The sequence below is a fragment of the Piliocolobus tephrosceles genome, chromosome 21 (assembly GCF_002776525.5).
Source record: "Piliocolobus tephrosceles isolate RC106 chromosome 21, ASM277652v3, whole genome shotgun sequence".
NCBI lineage: Eukaryota > Metazoa > Chordata > Mammalia > Primates > Cercopithecidae > Piliocolobus > Piliocolobus tephrosceles.
Genome location: NC_045454.1, coordinates 32,818,917 through 32,844,468, shown reverse-complemented (window position 1 = coordinate 32,844,468; position 25,552 = coordinate 32,818,917). Strand labels below are relative to the sequence as shown.

General features: G+C 41.7%; 1 protein-coding gene across 1 annotated transcript in view; it reads right to left on the bottom strand.

Annotated features, from left to right (window-relative positions):
* Positions 1-20,914, bottom strand: part of LOC111524851 (zinc finger protein 737) — a 29,942-nt gene extending 9,028 nt beyond the window's left edge. The window contains exons 1-4 of the mRNA XM_026448196.1: positions 20,719-20,914; positions 10,192-10,318; positions 8,942-9,037; positions 292-1,524 (exon numbers count right to left, since the gene is read on the bottom strand). Coding sequence (XP_026303981.1) covers positions 292-1,524; positions 8,942-9,037; positions 10,192-10,318; positions 20,719-20,721 — 1,459 coding nt within the window. The 5' untranslated portion in view covers positions 20,722-20,914. The remainder of the gene's footprint in view (positions 1-291; positions 1,525-8,941; positions 9,038-10,191; positions 10,319-20,718) is intronic.
* Positions 20,915-25,552: the final 4,638 nt, after the last annotated feature.

Below are 25,552 nucleotides of genomic sequence, written 5' to 3'. Positions count from 1 at the left end.
TTATCTCATGTCTACTAAGGTGTGAGGATGAAATAAAGGCTTTGCCACATTTATCACACTTGTACAGTTTCCCTCCAATATGAATTTTCTTATGTATAAAAAGGATAGTGGGTTAAAAGCTTTGCCACATTCTTCACATTTATAGTTTCTCTCCAGTATGAATTACCCTATGTGTAGTAAGGGTAGAGGAGCACTTAAAGCCTTTGCCACATTCTTCACATTTCTAGGGTTTCTCTCCAGTATGAATTCTCTTATGTCTAGTAAGGATAAAGGAGCGCTTAAAAGCCTTACCACATCGTTCACATTTGTAGGGTTTCTCTCCAGTATGAATTCTCTTATGTGCAGTAAGGTGTGAGGACGAGTTGAAGGCTTTGCCACATTCTTCACATTTATAGGGTTTCTCTCCAGTATGAATTCTCCTATGTGTAGTAAGGATAGAGAAGCACTTAAAGGCCTTGCCACATTCTTCACATTTGAAGGGTTGCTCTCCAGTATGAATTATCTTATGTGTAGTAAGGCAAGAGGAGTACTTAAAGGCTTTGCCACATTCTTCACATTTGTAGGGTTTTTCTCCAGTATGAATTCTCTTATGTGTAGTAAGGTGTGAGGACCAGTTGAAGGCTTTGCCACATTCTTCACATTTGTAGGGTTTCTCTCCAGTATGAATTATCTTATGTGTAGTAAGGGATGAGAAGTACTTAAAGGCTTTGCCACATTCTTCACATTTGTAGGGTTTCTCTCCACTGTGAATTCTTTTATGTGTAGTAAGGACAGAGGAGTGCTTAAAGGCCTTGCCACATTCTTCACATTTGTAGGGTTTCTCTCCACTGTGAATTATCTTATGTGTAGTAAGGATAGAGGAGCGCTTAAAGGCTTTGCCACATTCTTCACATTTGTAGGGTTTCTCTCCAGTATGAATTATCTTATGTGTAGTAAGGTTAGAGGAGCGCTTAAAGGCCTTTCCACATTCTTCACATTTGTAGGGTTTCTCTCCACTATGAATTATCTTATGTGCAGTAAGGTATGAAAACCGGCTAAAGGCTTTGCCACAGTCTTCACATTTGTACCGTCTCTCTCCACTATGAATTATCTTGTGTGTAGTAAGGTGTGAGGACCAGTTGAAGGCTTTGCCACATTCTTCACATTTGTAGGGTTTCTCTCCAGTATGAATTTTCTTATGTGTAGTAAGGGTTGAAGACTTGTTAAAAGTTTTGCCACATTCTATACATTTGAAAGGTTTTTTTCCAGTATGTCTTATCTTATGTCTGTTTGAATCTGAAAATTTACGAACGACTTTCACATATTTATCACACTGAAATATTTTCCTTTGGGTAGTTGTCAAATATTGGTTAAGTCCATTATAACCTCTTTTGTGCACCTTACACTCATCCACACTTTCACAGCCTTTTTTAAACTGTAAATTGTCATGTCCACATTTTTCATATCTTCTCAGTATCCCTTTATGGAAATAATCTTTTATGTTCTGCTCTGGCCAAAGGTCTTGGGTAAAATGAGAACACAAAACTGAAAGAAACAATAAAAACACATTACTTTGATTGCTAGACTCAGATAAATATAATTTACAAATCTAACCTATAAAGTTATACAAACTACCTAAGCAAGATGACACAGCAAAATATCGCAAGCTGTAATTTCTTCCTGGACATGTAAATGTAACAAAAACATACTGCCCAAAATACATTTGTAAAAAATTTATAAGTCAGTTAAGTGCATGAAGGGCCCCAGGCGAGCACAATGCAAAGAATCACATAGAAGATAAAGAAAAGCCTGTTACTTATACCCAACACAGCTCTTCCTGCTCTCCAGTATAACATTATGCCTTTAAAAGTAAATTCCCCGTCAGATGCAGTGGCTCATGCCCGTAATCCCAGCACTTTGGGAGGCGGACACGGGTGGATCATGAGAAATTCGCCCCCATGACCCAAACATGTCCCACCAGGTCCCACAGCCAACACTGAGGATTTCTATTGCAGCATGAGGTTTGGACAACATGGACATCCAAACCATATTATAGACCAACTAGGCTTCACAGACACACACAAAACTCTCCAGTCAAAACCAAGATAATACACAATATTTCTATTTGCATCTGGTGTATTCTGTTAGGACACATACCAAGTTTTGTTAAATTAAAAATACTGACTGTGTGCCATGGCTCTGGGCTATAATCCTAATACTTTGGGAGATTGATTGGGGCCAAAAGTTTGAGACCAGCCTGGGCAACATAGTGAGATCCTAACACTACAAACAAGCAATTAGCCAGACATGGTAGTGCATATCTACAGTCCTACCTACACAAAATACTGAGGTGAAGGGGATCACTTGAGCCCCGGAGGCTGAGGCTACAGTGAGCCACAATTCTGCCACTGCACTGCAGCCTGGGTGACAGTAAGCTCTTGTCTCAAAAAACAACAACAACCAATTATTTTAAAAACACTAAAAGTATACACTGTGTTTTCTAACAAAAATTGAATGAAACTAGGAATTAAAAAGCAAAAGTCAAACTGGAAAATTCAAAAATACATGAAAATGAAACACACTCTACAACATATTCTTGCTCAGGGGGCAAAAAATTTCATTTTTCAAAGATGTCAGTACAACCTACAGTTAAAACCTACAGTAACATGGCCAGGCGCGGTGACTAATGCCTGTAATCCCAGCACTTTGGGAGGCTGGGGTGGTGGATCACGAGGTCAGGAGATTGAGACCATCTGGCTAACACAGTGAAACCCTGTCTCTACTAAAAATACAAAAAATTAGCCGGGCATGGTGGCGAGTGCCTGTAGTCCCAGCTACTTGGGAGGCTGAGGCAGGAGAATGGCGTGAACCTGGGAGGTGGAGCTTGCAGTGAGCCAAGACTGCGTCACTGCACTCCAGCCTGGGTGACAGAGTGAGACTCTGACTCAAAAAAAAAAAAAAAAAACCTACAGTAACATAAACGATGTGACACTGACACAAAGATAAACAGATGAAAGAACAGAATAGAGAGCTCAGAAATGAACCCTTCTTTATGATCAGATGATCTTCCACAAAGTTGCCATGCGTACAAAATAGAGAGAAATAATCTCTTTTAAAAATGTTGAAAACAGGCCGGGCGCGGTGGCTCAAGCCTGTAATCCCAGCACTTTGGGAGGCCGAGACGGGCGGATCACGAGGTCAGGAGATTGAGACCATCCTGGCGAACAAGGTGAAACCCCGTCTCTACTAAAAAATACAAAAAACTAGCCGAGCGAGGTGGCGGGTGCCTGTAGTCCCAGCTACTCGGGAGGCTGAGGCAGGAGAATGGCCTAAACCCGGGAGGCGGAACTTGCAGTGAGCTGAGATCCGGCCACTGCACTCCAGCCTGGGCGACAGAGTGAGACTCCGTCTCAAAAAAAAAAAAAAAAAATGTTGAAAACAGTATCAAAACTGATAAAACAAAGTTGTTTATTTCCTTGAATGATACAATAATATATTTTATTTTATTTTTTTTTGAGACGGAGTCTCGCTCTGTCACCCAGGCTGGAATGCAGTGGGGCAATCTCAGCTCACTGCAAGCTCCGCCTCCCGGGATCACACCATTCTCCTGTCTCAGCCTCCGGAGTAGCTGGGACTACAGGTGCCCACCACCATGCCCAGTTAATGTTTTGTATTTTTCGTAGAGACGGGGTTTCACCTTGTTAGCCAGGATGGTCTCGATCTCCTGACCTCATGACCCCCTGCCTCATCCTCCCAAAGTGCTGAGATTACAGGCATGAGCCACCGCACCCGGCCAATTACATATTTTAAATAAAATGCTTAAACATAAAAATACACAAATGGGAAAAAGCATTTGAAAGAACATACAAAATTACGAATTTGTAGAGAAATAAAAAAAAAAAAAACACAATGACACACAAAATCAACTGATACCCATTAGGTGCAATGAAAATAAAACCGATGTTGATTGCTGGTGGAAAACAAAGACACAGCTATTATTTTAAAATGTTATAAATGTTCCTCATGTATAAATCTATATCCAAAATATGTAACACAGGCCATATGCAGTATCTCAAGCCTATAATCCTAGCAGTTTGGGAAGCTGAGGTGGGCAGATAGCCTGAAGTCAGGAGTTTGAGACCAGCCTGGCCAACATGGTGAAATACCATTTGTACTAAAAATAAAAGATTAGCCTGGCGATGTGACATGCACCTGTAATCCCAGCTACTTGGGAGGCTGAGGTAGGAGAATCACTTGAACCCAGAAGGCAGAGGTTGCAGTGAGCCGAGATCGCACCACCGCACTTTAGTCTGGGCAACAGAGTGAGACTCCATCTCAAAAAAAGGAAAACAACAAAAAAACAAAATATGCAACACAAGACCTGGAAGATATAATTGAAAATCCATGTTTATTGTACCAGTATTCACAAAAGCAACCCAGATGTCTCTTGATTTATAAACATATCAAAAAATGTAACATATACATATAATGAAGTATTATTCCACCTTAGAAAAAACAATATTCTCAATTTTAAGATGAACTTTGAGAATATTATGTCACCTGAATTAATTCAGTGACAGAATTATGGATACTGTATGATTCCATGTATATGAGATATCTTAAGTAGTCAAAATCATAAAATCAGAAAGTGGAAGGTATGTCTATTAAGGCCTGGAGAGAGGGTAAAATGAGCAGTTAGTACTTAATGGTCAATGACTTTTAGTTTTACAAGATATAAAGTTTCTAGAAGTCTTTTGTATACAATGTGAATATACTTAACATGCCTGAAATGAACAGCTGTTTTTTTTGAGACAGGGTCTCACTCTGTCACCAAAGCTGGAGTGTAGTGGTACAATTTTGACTTCCCCTCAATCTCCCAAGTAGCTGGGACCACAGCTGCACACCGCCATACCTGGCTATTATTAATTTTTTTTTTAGAGAGAGGGGTCACCATATGTTGCCCTGGCTGATCTCAAACTGTTGGGCTCCAGGGATCCTCCAGTCTTGGCCTCCCAAAATCCTGGGATTACAAATAAGAGCATCCACCTAGCCTGGCCCTGAAATGCACACTTCAATAGATTTAAGATGATAAATTTTATGTTATGTGTTTTAAGACAATTTTTTTAAAGAAAAACTGAAAAAAAAAACACCAGAATTATATATCTTTTCGAAAATTACTTTCAAATCATAGAAGTGTTTCTCTCACAAAAGCAAATATATAGTCATCATTAAACACATGGTGAAAATAAGACTATCTTGATGACGAGTCACTTAGACAAGATAAAACTACCATCAAAAATCAGCTAAGAAAGAATACAGCATGAGCCATACTAAAATTAGGGTAATATTTATAGATAAATACACATACATATGTAATCTGATTGTGATAGATATGCATAATTTATTATCTTAAATTGACTTAAAATGTACAAAAAGAATTGCAAATTGTCTAAAATTGTAATACATAAATAAACCCAAAACACCCAATAAACTAATGTTAAGAAACCTACACTGAGGCCAGGTGCAGTGGGTCACATCTGTAATCCCAGCACTTTGGGAGACCAAAGCATGCAAATCCCGAGGTCAGCAGTTCCAGACCAGATTGGCCAATATGGTGAAACCCCATCTTTGCTAAAAATACAAAAATTAGCTGAGCGTGGTGGCACATGCCTGTAGTCCCAGCGTCTCAGGAGGTCAAGGCAGAAGAATCACTTGAACCCCAGAGGGGTTCAAAACTTCAAAACAACAAGAGAAATGTTTACTCATAAAATCTTGTATTCAACATTGATGTATAATTTTAAAAAATTGTCAGGCCAGGCGCAGTGGCTCACAACTGTTATCTCAACATTTTGGGAGGCCAAGATGAGCAGATCACCTGAGGTCAGGAGTTCAAGACCAGCCTGGCCAACGTGGTGAAGCCCCATCTCTACTAAAAATACAAAAATTAGCTGGGGATGGTGACACATGTCTGTAATCCCAGCTACCTGGGAGACTGAAGTATGAGAATAGTTTGAACCCAGGAAGTGGATGTCGCAGTGAGCCAAGATCATACCACTGCACTCCAGCCTGGGTGACAGAGCGTGACTCCATCTCAAAAAAAAAAAAATGTCTAGATAATTGCAATATTTAACTATTAGTATGTACTCACTAAATGCAAGTATTCTGAATCATTGGCATGCACTGTGTGGCCGTAAAATTTCAGAGAATATAGAGTATAATTATAAATAGAAGATTCTAATAAGAAAATAAATTAGCATTTAAAAGAAACTAGTTACTTTTAATGTTTTCAATATATGGTATTCTTACACAAAATGAAACTGCTGTAATCCAACTTTAGAAACAAAGAGTAGCCTTACATTGTTAAATAAAAAAATACATATTTTCCAGAGTAGTGTTAGACCCTCTGATATGTAAAACAAATATTAGGAAATAAACTATTTTATTATGGAGATATAGGCTGAAAAAAGTAGATGAACATCCTATAATTCCTTTTTGCCTGCAGCAAACTTAAATTTATAAATAACTATTTTAGTAACTATGGGTGCCTACTAATTATGCAATTTACTTCAGGCATACCATGCAAATTCTAGCATATTTTCTTAAATATCTGAATCTAAAATTACAAATAAATCTGACAGAGAAAATAGAAAGTAAAAACATATAGGGAGAGTGACATCAGTGAGATGAAAAGATTAAAAGTGCTGTATTTTCATATTCCCTTACGGCAAAACAATGTCAGCCATCTCTGACAAAAATACTTTTATGAGAGAACCAGGATTATGGCTCACACCTGTAATAATAGCTCCATGGTACATTAAGGTTGGAGAACTGCTTCAGGCCAGGATTTTGAGACCAGCCTGGGTCTCAAAGACCAGATCAAAGATGTAGCAAGATGCCATCTCCAAAATAAGTGCCTCTGAGGGAGATCTGAGAGCCAGTGAGGGAGTTATGAAATGCTGTTAAAGCTTAAGATTGAGAAGTGTTCTATTCAGAAGGCAGGCCCTCATTCAGGTGGGAAACTACAGGACCCTAGTTCATGGCTACAGACCAGGATAGGATTCACCCAACTTAGTCCCACTGAGAATTCTGAACTTACTCTGTAACCACCCCAAACTCCCAGCCACAGTCTGGCAGAGGTCCTTCCATTCCAGAGACCTAGAAGAAGACACCCATTTACAGCAATGTAGGCAGGCCTGCAGCCCTTGGCCTTTACTGGGGTTCCTGAAGTGGTTCCTGACTCAGTTTCAGTTACTTGAGCCACAGTTTATGGTCAGTTCTGCCTACATAGAAACCCACACAACTGGGCTAGAAGGGGTGCCTCATGCCTGTAATTCCAGTACTTTCAGAGGCCAAGGCAGATCATCTGAGGTCAGGAGTTTGAGACCAGCCTTGCCAACATGGTGAAACCCGGTCTCTACCAAAAAAATACAAAAAAATTAGCTGGGTGTTGTGGCGAGCACCAGTAATCCCAGCTACACAGCAGGCTGAGGCAGGATAACCGCTTGAACCTGGGAGGCAAAGATTGCAGTGAGCTGAAATCATGCCATTGGACTTTAGCCTGGGCAATAAGAGTGAAACCCAACCCCATCTTGGGGGGGGAAAAAAAGAAAGAAAAGAAAAGAAAAGAATCCATTGCAATTGAAGAAAAATAAGTAAAAGTTGCTGTTTGTGGATCATACCTCTTATATTTAAAAAACCATAAACAGTACATTAAAACTTACCTAAACTAACAAATACACTGAGTAAATTAGCAAAATATAAAATTAACACACAAGTGTATGTATGGTTTCATATACTTAAAACAATCTGATAAAATAGAGGAAGAAAAAATCTTATTTAATATAGCATGAAATAATAAATTTCTGGCCGGGTGCGGTGGCTCAAGCCTGTAATCCCAGCACTTTGGGAGGCCGAGACGGACGGATCACGAGGTCAGGAGATCGAGACCATCCTGGCGAACACGGTGAAACCCCGTCTCTACTAAAAAATACAAAAAAACTAGCCGGGCGAGGTGGCGGGCGCCTGTAGCCCCAGCTACTCGGGAGGCTGAGGCAGGAGAATGGCGTAAACCCGGGAGGCGGAGCTTGCAGTGAGCTGAGATCCGGCCACTGCACTCCAGCCCGGGCGACAGAGCGAGACTCCGTCTCAAAAAAAAAAAAAATAAATAAATAAATAAATAAATAAATTTCTGAGAAAAAAATTAACCAAGAAGGTAAGAAAATGTTTACAACAAAAAAAGAAAAAATGAGAAGATCCAAATACATTTTAAAATATTTTATGTCTAGAGACTGAAAGAATAAATCTTATTAAAGTGTCATATTATCCAAAGTGATCTATAGATTTCATAAACTTCCTGTCAAAATTGCAGTGGTTTTTTTTTTACAGTAATAGAAAATACAATTCTAAAATTTACATCAAACTAAAATAAACTCTGAATAGCCAAAACAATCTTGAAAAAAAAGAACAAAGCAGAAGGATATCATCTTATAATTTCAAACTACATTTTAAAACTGTGTAGTAATAAAAATAGAAAGGACTAAGCAGGAAAAAAATAAAAATTCAACAGAAACTACTACTTTCACACATTTCAGACCTGATGCAAAAAGAGAAATAATTCTCAAAATCATGAGGATATGTATGTGTCCCCAAAACAACAAAAAAGCAGCCAGATTGTGCAGTCTTTTACATGCCATGAAGAGGACTTTGGCTCTCACTGTGAACTTGAAGGGAGCTCACTGAAAGAAAAGTAGAATTTTTACAGATTTTAAAAGCATAAGCAGAAGATGCCCCTTTAAAAGAGCAAAATTTTAAAAAAGAAAAAAAAAAACAAAAAAACAGCTGACTAGGAACTATTTCCTTTGGAACACAGCTTCCCAAATCACACTCTAAGGACTGGCCTTCTCTTTGACCTCGGGACCTCTTATCTGTGTCATCTGTTGTATTCATTTTCATTCGCACCTACCTGAGGGGTTGGTTACCATGTCATGTTTCTTCATAGTCAAAGGTTTTTCTCCTTGCTCCAGACAGGCGATGAGGTCTGGCTTAGAGACCACAATACCTGTTTTATTAAAAACAAATAACATGAATCTTGCTCATATTCTCCACTTGCAAGCTAGTAATGTGCTCAGCAAAGACAATGTAATAAAATATTCTAGTAAATTAATACCGAAATACAAATTTATAACAGAAATTTCTAAATATTTAGAAAATACTTTCAATTTGCCGAGTGCAGTGGCTCACGCCTGTAATCCCAGCACTTTGGGAGGCCGAGGCGGGTGAATCACTAGGTCAGGAGTTCGAGACCAGCCTGGCCAGCATGGTGAATCCCCATCTCTACTAAAACTACAAAAATTAGCTGTGCATGCTGATGTGCGCCTGTAGTCCCAGATACTCGGGAGGCTGAGGCAGAACTGCTTGAACCTAGGAGGCTGATGTTGCAGTAACCCGAGATCACACCACTGCACTCCAGCCTGGGTGACAGAGCAAGACTCCGTTTCAAAAAAAAAAAAAACAAAAAACAAAAAGAAAGAAAGAAAATAACTTTCAATTTGTAGGTTTCTTAATTTTCCTGCCTGGCACTACTGAATCAAAAATTGGTGGTGGTAATTAGGTTTTCAGGTGGAAGCTACAATATTTTATGCCACCAAATTTCTGGAATTACCACTAATTTAGAGTGAGGATTACAGCTCACAGCTCACCTCAGAAATATGGAAAGCTTGGATTAAGATGAAACATCTTGAAGAAATTTTTTTTCTTTTCTTTTTTCTTTTTTTTTCCTTGAGATGAAATCTTGCTCTGTTGCCCAGGCTGGAGTGCAATGGCATGATTTCAACTCACTGCAACCTCTGCCTCCCGGATTCAAGCTATTCTCCTGCCTCACCCTCCTGAGTAGCTGGGATTATAGCCGCGTGCCACCATGCCTGGCTAATTTCTTCTACTTTAAGTAGAGATGGGGTTTCACCATGTTGGCCAGGCTGGTCTTGAACTCCTGGCCTCAGGTAATCCCCTCACCTCAGCCTCCCAAAGTGCTGGGATTACAGGCAAGAGGCACCAAAGAGTTTCTTTTCTAAATGACCGAATTCTGAAGATTTTCTTGAAAAAGTGGATCTGAAACTCTTTTATAAAAGAATAAATTACTAAAAAAATTCTACAAAAAAGAGAAATTAAAACCTTTTGTGTATATTATGAATAATGTATTAAAGTTTTTCTCACCAAGGAAGACCAGGTTTCTGTAGTTCTCTAACATCACATTCCTATATAAATTCCGCTGTGCAGTGTCCAGGCAACGCCACTCCTCCAGAGAGAATTCTATGGCCACGTCTCTAAATTGCAATGGCCCCTGAAACACACACACATACGTTTTTACCAAGTGGTCATGGGTGGAATTTTTAATTTGACTTAAGGTGAAATGAGAGAGTAAAGACAAATGGTTCTGACTTATAGGACTAAAATTATCCAATAAAATAACTTTCAAAACAGAAATTTTATCTAATGTATTCTCTGAGAAAAAGAACAGCATAAGATCCACAACATCAGTTCATATATTTTTCTAGATAGTAAAGTGTAAAATTAAGGAACACAAACATGTACATTTTTGAGTGCTATGTTTACACCATATGGAATGAGTTGTGAATATTCAGATGAAAAAGATATGTTGAGTTAGAAGGCACCTTTCAAATTTAAATATATACAATAAGTTGAAGACCTTATTGTGCAGGGGTTTTTTTCCAGAAGATCTGGAATAAAGTCTGATCTTTTGAATTTCTAACAAGCTCACCAATAATGTCAATGTTTTTGGCCCAAGAAGGATATTTTGTCAAACATCCAGTAAGTGGAAGAGCCTGTGTTTTTCTCAGTTTTTCTGGCCTGTAACAAAGATAAATTTTCCAAAGAAAAATATATAGACAAAATTAAGAAAAAAGGACAACTGCCAGATTAAATGTGATGGTTTATTCACATGAGCTGCATAAAGATACTTAATAATGAAGAGAAAAATAATCAGCTATATAGTGAAAAAAATCTGTCAGAGCCATTTAAGCAAGTGAATCATTAACCATTAACTGCACTAGGAGAAATTTTGATGATGTGCTAATGCACAGAGAAGAACACAGCATCACTATTGAAATATTCCTCTTTCAAAAAAGTAAATAAAATCTGATTTAATCATAAAAAATCATCAGTTTTACGCAAACCTCAAAATACAGATAACTCCTATGTTCTGTAATTTTTAGTAGTAATTTTAAGTAGACTTCATTTAGCACCCTAGAGAGCAGGTATCTCCTAATAAGTTTTTTTCAGAACTTTCTGGGTAATAAATGCCATCCCATTTTAAATGAGCAAATTATTATTATTATTATTATTTTTTTTTTTTGAGGTGAAATCTCACTCTTGTCCCCCAGGCTGGAGTGCAATGGTGTGATCTTGGCTCACTGCAACCTCCACCTCCTGGGTTCAAGCGGGTCTCCTGCCTCAGCCTCCCGAGTAGCTGGGATTACAGGCGTCTGCCACCATGCCCAGCTAATTTTTGTATTTTTAGTAGAGACAGGGTTCCACCATGTTGGCCAGGCTGGTCTCGATCTCCTGACCTCAGGTGATCTGCCCACCTCGACCTTCCAAGGTGCTGGAATTACAGGCATGAGCTACCACGCCCAACCTAAATAAGCAATTACTTTTTTTTTTTTTTTTTTGAGACAGAGTCTCGCTCTGCTGCCCAGGCTGGAGTGCAGTGGCCCAACCTTGGCTCACTGCAACCTCCGCCTCCCAGGTTCAAGCTATTCTGCTGCCTCAGCATCCTGAGTAGCTGGGATTACAGGCACCCCCCCGCCATACCCAGCTAACTTTTTCCATTTTTAGTAGAGACGGGGTTTCACTGTGTTAGCCAGGTTGGTCTCAATCTCCTGATCTGGTGATCCATCTACCTTGGCCTCCCAAAGTGCTGGGATTACAGGCGTGAGCCACTGCGCCCGGCCAATAAGCAATTTCTTAATCCTGTTCCGCATACAGCTAATGGCACATGCGAATGGAGCCTCAACATTACATGTTCTCTGTCTTTACTAAGGACCACAGTTTTCCGCAATAGAAATCTTGAATATCCACATCTTTCCATGTTCAACAGCCACAAAGGGAACATTTTTAATACTGCAGATCATAAATTCTTGTTGAGAAATCTGCATGGCATATGAGAAATTATGATTTAGAGAATGAAGAAAACGCTCCGGGAAACAGCAAAGAAATATTTTTCAGACACCTTTGACTATTATAAGAATTTTAAGAAGTATTTAAACCAAACTCCTTAGGGAGGAAAAACACAAGTAGAGAAGTAAAGGGTTGAAAGCACTAAACGCATGGCAGTCCAGGAGGCAGAGTGGGAGTGGACACAGCTTTTCGGCTGAGGCATGTTTACCTGAAGAAAAGCCTTTTTTTTTTTTTCTATCTCCTCCTTCACTGGAATTCCTTCTCAGATGAGATTCTGTGGACTAATTACACCTGTATCTGGAGAATATGTCTTTAAAAGTGTCAGTACCACATGTTTACCTGCTAGCATGACATCAACTGGTAGAAAAAGACAGAAAAAGTCCACCCATTTCTGTCCTTTAAAACAGAAGAGGTTCAGAAACAATGAGCTGCTCCATAAAGATGAAAATAGAAGTTTCTCCTTTCCTGTCCTCAGGTGCCCTCCCCTGCCACAGACATCACCCATTTCTGCTACAGTAATGGAAAAATGTGCCACACTGATGTGTCCCTATCAAACCCAAACAGAACAGGCCCTGCAGCCACCCTTTAGTGCAAAGGTGGAACTTAATTCTCATGAATGTATTTTGCAGCCTTCATATCTGATTCAGGCCTCACCTTACAGTCACATGAGGCCCTTTACTAAAACAATATGGATGCTTCCACCCACAACAATAAACAAACTGTGGGGAGGGCATAAGAGATTTCTGCAAATTGGCCATGTGATCCTAATGAGAAGCCTGGGCTGATAACCACTAAGATAAGTATTGCCTCTCAAGCTTTAACGAGCTTGTAATTCACTTGGTAATTTCAGTGCCACTTTATGTATTGTGACTCTGGAGGTTTGAAAAGGGTCCATGAATGGGTGTTTAAACAAGCCCCCTGTCAATGCTGATGTTGCTCCCCATTGACTCATTATTACTATTAGTCAGAGAAGCAGGCACAGCAGAGGGTCCCTTACACTCAGCACTTGTCACAACTAAATACTTGTACAAGCAAGGACAACCCATCTCCATCCTAAAGTTTTATATTCTTTGCTGGCTCTTTAAAGTTTACAAGAGGAAACAGAAGGCAGAAATGTCTGAATAAGTCTGTATTTAAAAAACAATATATACCCATGTGCTGATGCAATGTTTATTAAGCAGGTACTATGTGCTCAAGAGTGTGATACAAAGCACTGTGCTGGGCATAACACATTATGTGATTTAATTCTTATAACACCCTGGGAGCTGCTACTAAGGATTTAACAATTTTCAAGATTCAGGTAAAAGGCCCAGCATTTTTATTTCTTCTTCTGTTTCTCTGTCATCCATTTTTAAAAAATTGTACAGAATAAAAGCTCAATATAGACAGATGAAAGAGATATAGAAAGAGGTTAATGTAGTTTAGACAAAGTTTTATTCTGTTTATATTTACTTTTTTGTGACTTACGGAGCAACTACTGGATCTGCAGGAATAGAAAACAAGTTTCTAAATACAATGTCTCTGCAAGCACTGGTTTTAATAGAACATTTAAAAACTAGTACCCTAAAATACATACTTTATTTATCCCATTGATCTGCTTTGCGGTTTCAGGAAATTGTGACCACTGGCTCTAGAAAGGCAGCAAGATTCACCAGCCAAAACTCTGATCTCTTCCAATCAGTTATCTGAGGCAAGACTTCCAAAAAGGGTGAATCTGAACAGGTCTGGAGGAGGGTGAGGACCCTATGTAAAATTCTGCTCTCTATGCCACTGCGGTACTACCAGTTTTGCTTTTTCTAAGCTTACCTAAAAAAACTCCTTAAATCCCAGAATTTCTGTAATGTTAATATTTTCTAGCTTAGAAAACCTATGAACTTTATACTATTTTATACTACATTCTAATACGCAATTTAAACAAATCCTTTAAGGTTTTCTAGGGTAATTTTTTTTTTTTTTTTTGAGATGTAGTCTCACTTTGTCACACAGGCTGGTGTGCAGCAGTGCCATCTTGGTTCACTACAACCTCTGCCTCCAGGGTTCAAGTGATTCTTCTCCCTCAGCCTCCCAAGTAGCTGTGACTACAGATGCGTGCCACCACACTTGGCTAATTTTTTTTTTGAGACGGAGTCTCGCTCTGTTGCCCAGGCTGGAGTGCAGTGGCGCGATCTCAGCTCACTGCAAGCTCCGCCTCCCGGGTTCACGCCATTCTCCTGCCTCAGCCTCCCGAATAGCTGGGACTACAGGAGCCTGCCACCATGCCCAGCTAATTTTTTATATTATTAGTAGAGATGGCATTTCACCATATTAGACAGGCTGGTCCCGAACTCCTGACCTTGTGATCCACCGGCCTTGGGCCCCCAAAGTGCTGGGATTACAGGCATGAGCAACCACACCCAGCTTTTCTAGGGTAATTTTATTAGAAAATAAATATGTACACGTGGCAAGGTAAAAGAAATAGAAATTATACAGCCAGGCATGGTGGCTCACGCCCATAATCCCAGCACTTTGGGAGGATGACATGGGTGGATCATGACCTCAGCACTTTGAGACCAGCCTGACCAGATGGTGAAACCCCATCTCTACTAAAAATACAAAAATTAAAAAAAAAGATATATACAAATTAGTTGGGAGTGGTGGCCAGCACCTGTAATCCCAGCTACTCAGGAGGTTGAAGCAGAATTGCTTGAACCAGGACGGCAGAGGTTGCAGTGAGCCCAGATCACACCACTGCACTCCAGCCTGGGTGGCAGAGACTCCGTCTCAAAAAAAAAAAAAAAAAAGAACTTATAATAACAATTCTTCTGTTCATAAATATGCTTTCAGATGTAGACACCAGAAATCTCAAAAATATAAAGAAAGTGGCCTAAATAAAGCCTCAGATTTTGGACACATCTATTTATTGTACCAAGCGTATGATGCATAATTCAATTATTTATCCAGTTGCTTGTCTAGACTAAAAGTTTCTGGATTGTAGGAACCAAGACTGCTTAATAGTTTTTTTTAATGGCCCTATAAAATGGGAGCAACTTGTTTGTCCATTTGGGTCTCCAGATCTTTTCCTTCTTTATCGTCCAAGTACCAGAAAACTGGAGAAACTCTCATCTGGGTACCAACCAACAAGGGGATGAACAAACACAGAATGACTCATTTCTCTTACACTGAGACAGAAGGAGAATTAACCACTCTTGTCAGCCTAACACAATTCTGCTCTGAACATCCTCAAATGCCTCAAAGACACCTACGTGATTTTGAGGGAATTTCCAGTGACCCTGGGCTGATGGCCCAATGATAAGCCAGGCTGGAGAGACTCAAGCTGAAGACCAATGCAACAGAATAGAGAGCCCAGAAATAATGGCACCCTCCTGCAACCATCAGATTTTTGACAAAGCTGACAAGAGAAATGTGGGAAGAATTCTCTCTTTAATAAATGGTGCTGGAATAACTACCTAGCACTATGTAGAAGACAGAAACTAGGTCCCTTCATTATAGCATATACAAAAATCAACTCAAGATAAATTAAACACTTAAGTGTAAAATTATAAGAAACACTGCATGACAACCTAGGAAATACCATTCTAGACATAGAAACTGGCAAAGACTTCATGATGAAGCTACGAAAAACAACTGCAACAAAAGCAAAAATTGACAAATGGGACCTATTTAAACTAAAGAGCTTCTTCACAGCAAATAAACTATCAACAGAGTAAACAGACAACCTATAGAAGAAAGAAAATATTTGCAAACTTTGCCTCTGACAAACATCTCATATCCAGAATTTATTAGAAACTTAAACAAATTTAAAAGAAAAAAACAAACAACCCCATTAAAAAGTAGGCAAAAAAGATGAACAGATGCTTTTCAAAAGAAGACATACATGTGGCTAGCAAGCATATGAAAAAAAATGCTCATCTCTAATGATTAGAGAAATTAAAAGGAAAACCATAATGAGATACCACCTCACACCAGTCTGAATGGCTATTTTTAAAAAGTCAAAAAATAACAGATACTGGCAAGGTTGCAGAGAAAACGGAATGCTTATACTCTGCTGGTGGGAGTGTAAATTAGTTCAACAACTGTAAAAAGCAGTGTGGTGATTCCTCACAGAACTAAAAACAGAATTATCATTTGACCCAGGAATCTCATAATTGGGTATATACCCAAAGAAATATAAATTATTATATTATAAAGACACATCCGCATGCATGTTCACTGCAGCACTATTCACAATAGCAAAGACATGGACAGGCCCTAAATGCCTATCAATGGTAGACTGGATAAAGAAAACATGGTATGGTCAGATGCGGTGGCTCATACCTGTAATCCCAGCACTTTGGGAGGCTGAGGCAGGTGGACTGCCTGAGCTTCGAAGTTTCAGACCAGTCTGAGAAAACAATGCAAAATCCTGTCTCCACGGAAAATACAAAAAGAAAAATTGGCAAGGTGTGGTAATGCCCATGTGTAGTCTCAAGAAGAGGATGAGGCAGGAGAGAATTGCTTGAGCCTGGGAGGTTGAGGCTAAAGTAAGCCAATATCATGCGATGGCACTCGAGCCTGGGCAATAAGGGAGACCCTGTCTTCAAAAATTAAATAAATACAAAATACGGTACATAAATATCATGGAATACTTTGTGGCCATTAAAAAACAAAATCATGTTGTTTCCTATAACATCAGTGACGCTAGAGACCATTATTCTTAGAAAACAAGTGCAGAGGCCTGGTGCAGTGGCTCATGCCTGTAATCCCAGCACTTTGGGAGTCAAATGTCAGTTGATCACTTGAGGTCAGCAGTTTGAGACCAGCCTTCCCAACATGGAGAAACCCTATCTCTACTAAAAATACAGAATTAGCTGGGCGTGGTGGCACGCACCTGTAATCCCAGTTACTCAGGAGGCTGAGGTAGGACAATCACGTGAAACTGGGAGATGTAGGTTGCAGTGAGCCTGGATCACACCACTGCACTCCAGCCTGGGCAACAAGACTGAAACTCCGTCTCCAAAAAAAAAAAAAAAGAAATAAAAAGAAAATAATGCAGAAACAGAAAACCAAATGCATGTTATTATTTATAAGTAACAGCTAAATAATAAGAACACATGAACACAAAGAGGAGAACAACAGATGCTGTGGCCTAGTTGAGGGTAGAGGGTAGAAGACTAAGAGGATCAGAAAATATACCTGTTTTGTGCTATGCTTAATACTTCAGTGACAAAATAATCTGTACACAAAACCCCCATGTACCAAAACAAACCCAAGTATACCCCGAAACAAAAATAAAAACTAAAAGAAAAAAATTAAATCCCTGGGTGGGAGAGTGCAATGTGGGTGAGAGGACCGATCTTTGCTAGATAGTAGTCCCAATGCAGCTGTACTCTGATTTATTACTGTGTGCATGCAGACATATGAGATTATGAACAGCTGGTCCAAAATGCTAGGTTGGTGGAGAAAACAGGTTGCTGCTGCAGATTTAATATCTGGGGGTGGGGATATGTCAGGAGACTTGTAGAGACTTGTGGGTTCTTGCCAAGAAACACTAGGATCAAAAATGCCATGGTGAAGTTCCTGAGGGTGGTGCCTACACCTCAGAAGAGTGTGGCCATGTCAATGTCTAGTGTGTGTGTTTGTGAGTGGGTGGGAATCCCGTGGTGGCAGCTGTGGGAAAAGGGGGTCTGTCATCAGAGCTCCTTTCTTCTAAGTTTTCAGTCCTCTGTCACCCTGCGAGAATACCTGGAATCACAGGACAATGGGCAGTGTGACAGCCTGTGTACTGGACAGCAGAGCTCCCATTCCCAAACACCTAGAGTTTTATTCCAGGCCAGGCCTCTGTGATATCTTTTTTCTGGAACCAAATTTGTAGAGTTTGCTGAAAATCAAACAATTCTCCAACACCAACACACTGTCTAATATTTGAATTCTGACACCACCCAGCGTCAACACAGACCCTGATTCAGGGCTTGGTCCCACAACACTGTCCTCACTGCAGATGCCAGTCACAAACCCCATGGGCTTTTCTTTTTTTTTTTTTTTGAGACGGAGTCTCGCTCTGTCTCCCGGGCTGGAGTGCAGTGGCCGGATCTCAGCTCACTGCAAGTTCCGCCTCCCGGGTTTAGGCCATTCTCCTGCCTCAGCCTCCGGAGTAGCTGGGACTACAGGCGCCCGCCACCTCGCCCAGCTAGTTTTTTGTATTTTTTAGTAGAGACGGGGTTTCACCATGTTAGCCAGGATGGTCTCGATCTCCTGACCTCGTGATCCGCCCGTCTGGGCCTCCCAAAGTGCTGGGATTACAGGCTTGAGCCACCGCGCCCGGCCTCCCATGGGCTTTTCTACGCTTCTGAACTACTGTTTAAAAACTAGGGAGTCCCACAACCTCCCTGAAGTTCGATAATTTGGTAGAGCTACTCACAGAGCTCAGCAAAACACTGTAGTTAGGTTTACCAGTTTCATATATGAAATGCAGACCAGGAAAAGCCAAATGGAAGAAAAGCATAGAACAAAGAAAAGAGATGGGGAAAGATGAAACACATAGATAATCCTGGAAAGTATTTGTGATTAATAAAATTCTCCATCCTTTGTGTGCTCCAGGAACAGTTTATGGAAAGAAACACTCTTCCCATTATGACTTAGATGGTGCTCTCTTTTCTTACTTATCACACAGCCAGACACACACACTGCACATTTTCTCCTTTTTCTCATTAAAAAAATCAGCTGAATTTGTCTTCCATGCTCAAAATAAACTATTTCTTCACTCTGTCACCCAGACTGAAGTGCAGTTTTGCGATCTCGGCTAACCACAACCTTTACCTCCCAGGTTCAAGCGAATCTCCTGCCTCAGTCGTATGAGAAGCTGGGATTACATGCATGCACCACCATACCTGCATTTTTTATTTTTATTTTTATTTATTTATTTATTGGTCTCGAACTCCCAACCTCAGGTGATCTGCCCACCTCAGCCTCCCAATAATTTTTGTATTTTAGTAGAGACAGGATTTCACCATTTTGGCCAGGCTGGTGTCAAACACCTGACCTCAGGTCCACCTGCCTCAGCCTCCCAAAGTGCTGGGATTACAGGTGTGAGCCACTACACTTAGCCTAAAATAAAATAATCCTTAGTCCAACTTTTCTTAAGCTTATCTCCCTCCTTCAGGCTCCTGAACTTTGTGCTACCCTCAGTCTGAGTCTGAGTCAACATACAACCCCATTTTAGGTCCCTCCTAAGAACACGCTGATTTCAGGGTAAGACATTCTCTGATCTAATATCTGACTTTTTCACTCTCCATTTGCTATTCCCTTCCCACCTCCTTTCTAATCTTGTTTGCTCCTCCCTAAAAAAGAACGCTCTTTTCTGCCTACATCTTTGCAAGCCATAAAGATCTTATACTTAGTTGGCACTTTCTGCTGTTGCAATAATTTTTTGGAATTCATTTTTTTTACATAAATCTAATGTTTTTTATTTTACGAAGTGTAGAAAGTGCCGCAAAACATAAAAACTTCATCACCAGTAAGACCCTCTCAGTTTCCTTTCATCTTAATCTCAACTGCAACTGCCTGTGGATCCCCAGCTTTCTAGGGCTCTGTAGCTTCTCTCAGGATAAAGACTCCTTCCATGGCTGGGATGAGCAAGCTGGGAAATCTGCAGGGGAGGCTCCCCAGAAAAAAACTGAGTCTTTAATAACATCCTGTTGCAGGCTTAATATTAGCCTTAGCTTGGAGTTCTTAGGTTCAAGCTTTAATTTCCATATCAGTTATTCACTTGGTTTTTGAAACTAAGTGTTTGAAAAATCCAGGGAAATTACTCAAACACAGTTTACATAAGAGAAGGAAATTTTAAGGTGCTTACTTTTTTTTTTTTTTTTTTAAGACAGAGTCTTCCTCTGTTGCCAGGCTGGAGCGCAGTAGCAGGATCTCAGCTCACTGCAACCTCCACCTCCCGGGTTCAAGCGATTCTCTCATTCCTGCCTCCTGAGAAGCTGGGATTATAGACATTTGTCATCACACCCAGCTAATTTTTGCATTTTTAGTAGACATGGGGTTTCCCCATTTGGGCCAGGCTGATCTTCAAGTCCTGACCTCAAGTGATCCGCCTGCCTCGGCCTCCCAAAGAGCTGGGATTACAGGCGTGAACGATCGCACCCGGCCCCATAAATTTTTAATCGCAGAAAACAGAAACTGTGAACCCCACGGACCAAAGCTCTTCCCTTTCCAGCTCTTCCCTGACCCGCACCCCGAGTCAGGATTCTCCCTTGACGACCCTCCGGTGGTCCCTGCACATTCTGGGAGAGATGGGGCGCTGCGGGTGCAGAGCTGCCCACAGAGCGCTCCGGGCCACAGCACGGTCACTGCGCAGGGAAGAGACAGGAGGCCCGTGGGCCCGGCTGTCGGCGTAGCCGCCATCTTATGGCTGAACGGGGCTGAGGCCGAGCTGGGCAAGCAGAACTTGGGGTGCAGATTGTGGAGCTGACTGCCCGGAGGCCTGAGTCCCGCCACAGCTACTTCCCACCGGTTCCAACCAGCGCGTCCCCCTCTCTCGGGATGTCGGACCGGCACTCTCACCATTTCTAAGTTTCCAGGGGGTCCCGGCGTCTTAGCTGTGAATCTCCCAATACCTGCAGGACACAGGGCCACAGAGGCTGGGCCTCTAGGAGTAGAGGACACACAGCAGTGAAGAAGACACCTGAAGTTCCGGCTGCAGCGAGAGACAAAGGCCCCGCCAAACCCGGAAGCCTTACGGGTCACTCTGGCTGCGTGCCTGATTGGACGGTTTCCAGCCCAGCGTCCCTGATTGGATAATGCTTAAGGCCTCGCCCCCTCAGGCCCTGAGTGACAGAAGATGTGATCAGACGCTGGGCTGAGTGAACAAAGAGCCACAGCCTAAGCAGCAGCCTTTTCAAACAGGGCTTCCTCCCTGAGCTGAGCCACGCCCACCCTAGAGCGTGGGAAAATTTTATTTCTTTTTTTAAATCTCTCTCTTGTTGAATGTATTCAAAAGGTGACCAGAAGTATTTTGCTGTCATGTTAATAATACATAACAGGCCGGGCGCGGTGGCTCAAGCCTGTAATCCTAGCACTTTGGGAGGCCGAGACGGGCGGATCACAAGGTCAGGAGATCGAGACCACCCTGGCTAATACGGTGAAACCCCGTCTCTACTAAAGAATACAAAAAACTAGCCGGGCGACGAGGCGGGCGCCTGTAGTCCCAGCTACTTGGGAGGCTGAGGCAGGAGAATGGCGTAAACCTGGGAGGCGGAGCTTGCAGTGAGCTGAGATCCGGCCACCGCACTCCAGCCTGGGCGACAGAGCCAGACTCCATCTCAAAAAAAAAAAATAATAATAATACATAACAGAAAATCATAACTTTTACTTTGGTAATAGTATATTATTTATTAAAGCTAATTTTAATAAAACCTTATAAATAAATCAAATTTGTCATTTTTGACCACTCCAGATTTACGTATGTATTTTGTAATATCTTGTAATTTTTTATCTATTCATATTTTATTTTTATCCACATTCTTTTTATTTTTTCAATTTGAAACAACCTTTAAGAAATTTCAAACTGCTATAGGAGATAGAAAGAAATCATTTAGGGGCAGGCACGGATGGCTCATGCCGATAATCCCAACACTTTGGGAGGCCAAGGTGAGTGGATCACTTGAGGTCAGGAGTTCAAGACTAGCCTAGCCAACATGGTGAAACCCCATCTATATTAATAATATAAAAAGTTACCCGTTTGTTGTGGTGCACATCTGTAGTCCCAGCTACTCCGGAGGCTAAGTCAGGAGAATCACTTGAAGCCAGGAGGCGGAGGTTGTGTAACAGCCCAAGGGGTTCACCTTGCCCTTTGCCTAGACAGAGCCGATTCATCAAGCCAGGGGGATTTGTGGAGGATGGGTGAATCTGTGCACAGACAGGTGTCTGACTCTGGAGTCGTGGCTGTTGCTTCCCTTTCTGGTGGTGAATCCTCCATAGCCTGGTGAGGGTAAATATATATCTTTTCCTGTCTCCCCTTCTTATTGCAATTTGCTTATTATATCAATCTGCTTATATTTATTTTCTTATTATGTCATTTGCTTATTATGTTATTAGTCTATAATGTCTGCATTGCCATTTACGTGGGATAAAGGTTGTTTACCCTTAAAGGTATTGTGTGTGTGTCTTTTCTTCTCCCTCTCAACATTTCCAGCACAGAACATTTTTGGCATCACAAATAGGATTTGGAAACACAAGTGTGCCCCTTTTTGACCAGAAGGACAGGGCTGGAGGCTCAGGGATTTCCCATATCCCAGGATGGGAACTCCCCCCAGTTCTCCTTCTTGTTGAGTAAATGGTCCAGGGGAACTGGCCTTTGTGAGAATTGGGAATCTAAATGAGTGCAATTTAAACCTTTGACTGTGCGTGAAGTGCTGCAGGGGATTCTGGTCAGCAAGGGAGATGCTGAGGGGACATCCCAAAATGGATGGTGTTTCCTTACTGCTTATAAATTAATTTATCGAGATACGGTCTGGTTGCTACAAGAGAAATGTGAGCTGGAAAAGGAAAATGCTCATCTGACTTCCGGACTGGCCCTGGCCCAATGCCAGTCAATGTCTTGACTGATCAAGCTCAAAGCTATCAGCCTATTGCTCAAAAAAGCAGCTATCCAGGCGGCCTGGTCAGGGTAAAACTGAAGAACTAGTCAACCGGGGCTTGAAGCAGGTAAAAACCCAGCTCCTATCTTAAAAATGGGAAATTAACCCTAGTGAAATTCAAGGACCTGCACAAAGTGTAAAATCCCTTGGTGTTTTATGGAATGCAAAGAAATAGTCCATTTTACCAAAAGCTAGAGCTAAAATACTAGAATTTGCAAACCCCACCACTAAGAAGGAGGCCCAGAAATGTATTGTCTTGTTTGGATTCTGGAGACATCATATTCCCCACCTAGGTAACATTTTACAACCTCTGCATGCAGTCGCTAGAAAACGCTATGACTTTCACTGGGGAAAGAAAGACAGCATGGCGTTGGAACAAGCTAAACAAACAGTGCAACTGGTCCTGGATCTATGGCCCATACGGGATGGGCCAGTAGAACTCCAAGTAACTGTCCTAGATCAACATGCTAATTGGAGCCTTGGGCAGAAACAAGATGGGAAGAGGGTACTTTTCAGGTTTTGGACCCAGAAACTACCAGAGGCCGGAAAAGCTTATACCACTTTCAAGAAGCAATTGTTAGCTTGCTATTGGGCTTTGCTCAAAATGGAACACCTCTGCTTCAACCATGATGTTTTTATGAGGCCTGAAATTGCTATTATGACCTGAGACATGAGTTCCCCCAAAACCCACCAGATAGGGCACACTCAAGAAAGTAGCATCATAAAATGGAAATGGGACATACAAAACCAGGCTAAGCCAAAACCAAAGGGGGTATCACTTTTACATGAGGATGGACAAAACTTGACAGCGCAGGAAACACTGAATAAGTCCTGCAGATACAGAGGGAAACGCCACCCCGTGTTGCCCGTCAAATGGAACACATCCTTTGAAGAACTAAGCCCAGAGGATCAGAAATATGCTTGGTTTCCTGATGGATCCACCAAATACATTGGTGGGACCCAATGCTGGAAGGCTGTGGCTTATAATCCTCTTAAAAACATAAGCATTTCTGATGAAGGAAGAGATGGGAGCATTCAGTTAGCTGAACTGGTAGCCATCCTCTGAGCTATTCAGGAGGAGACCAGAGGGATTTGTCACTTGTATACCAACTCTTGGTCAGTAGCAAATGGTCTTACCACCTGGGTGCCCCACTGGCAACGAAATAAATGGCTAATTGGGAATAAAGAAGTTTGGTGAGAACAATACTGGTAAGGTATCTGAATCCTGGTGCACACTACCATTATCACTGTGTTCCATGTTTGGTTTTGTTGTTGTTGTTGTTGTTGTTGTTGTTGTTTTTGAGGTGGAGTCTTGCTTTGTCACCCAGGCTGGAGTGCAGTGGCCAGATCTCAGCTCACTGCAAGCTCCGCCTCCCAGGTTCACGCCATTCTCCCACCTCAGCCTCCGGAGTAGCTGGGACTACAGGCGCCCGCCACCTCGCCCGGCTAGTTTTTTGTATTTTTTAGTAGAGACGGGTTTCACCGTGTTAGCCAGGATGGTCTCGATCTCCTGACCTCGTGATCCGCCCGTCTGGGCCTCCCAAAGTGCTGGGATTACAGGCTTGAGCCACCGCGCCCGGCCTGTTGTTGTTTTTTTTCTAGCCCTTTCACCAAACTGAAGTGCAGTGGTGCAATCTCAGCTCACTGCAACCTCTGCCTCCCAGGTTCATGAGATTCTCCTGCCTCACCCTACCAAGTAGCTGGGATTACAGGCATGGGCCGCCACGCCCAGCTCATTTTTTTTTAAGACTCAGTCTCACTCTGTTGCTAGGCTGGAGTGCAGTGGCGCTATCCGGGCTCACCACAACGTCCACGTCCCAGGTTCAAGCAATTATCCTGACTCAGCCTCCCGAGTAGCTGGGACTACAGGCTCGCACCACCATGTCCAGCTCATTTTTGTATTTTTTGTAGAGACAGGGTTTCATCATGTTGGCCAGGATGATCTCAATCTCTTGACCTCGTGATCCACCCATCTCAGCCTCCCCAAGTGCTGGGATTACAGGCATGAGCCACTGCGCCCGACCCTGTTTTCCATGTTGATGCTCAGGCATCTCTGCTTTCTCTTGACAGACTATTTAATCAGCAACAGGTCAAAATTTCCACCATAACTGCAAACTTGAATGCAGGTAAATGGATTGCAACATGTTCAAGCCTTGCAATGAGAGGCATTCTAGCGTATGGTGGTATAATTGATAGCGATTACCAGGGAGAGTTAAAGGTCATTTTACACAATACCGCTCCAGATTCTTTTGCTATAAAACCACAGATGCTGGTTGCTCAATTGTTAGTGGTACCTTGTCCACAGTCAAACCCTGAGGAAATCTCTGCCCAATAGAGTCTACATGCAGAACTGGGGGATTCAGCTCCCCTGGTACAGGTAGCTTAAATCCTGGAGTCAAAATATGGGTACAGCATCCATCAGATCCCGATCCTGAGGCTGGTGACCTTGTAGCTATGAAAGCAGAAAATGAAGGCGTAGTAACATTTCCTAAAGATGAAAAACAATATCATGTTCCCCTCCATTTTTGTTATTACAGGGAATAACCTATCTACTAGTGGTCAGCACCTGTGTCTTTGTGTCCGAGGCCAAGAATAAATTCATCACCTGGGTAGCCACCGCTGCAACAGAAGCCAACTGCAATCTATGTTGGCTGTACATCGAGTTGCCGGAGGCCGCCAAAAATGGGCAAACTTGGAGAATCATCCCTGACAGTATTTCTGAATGGCTATGTCGTTACCAATGGGGCCATAACAACAAC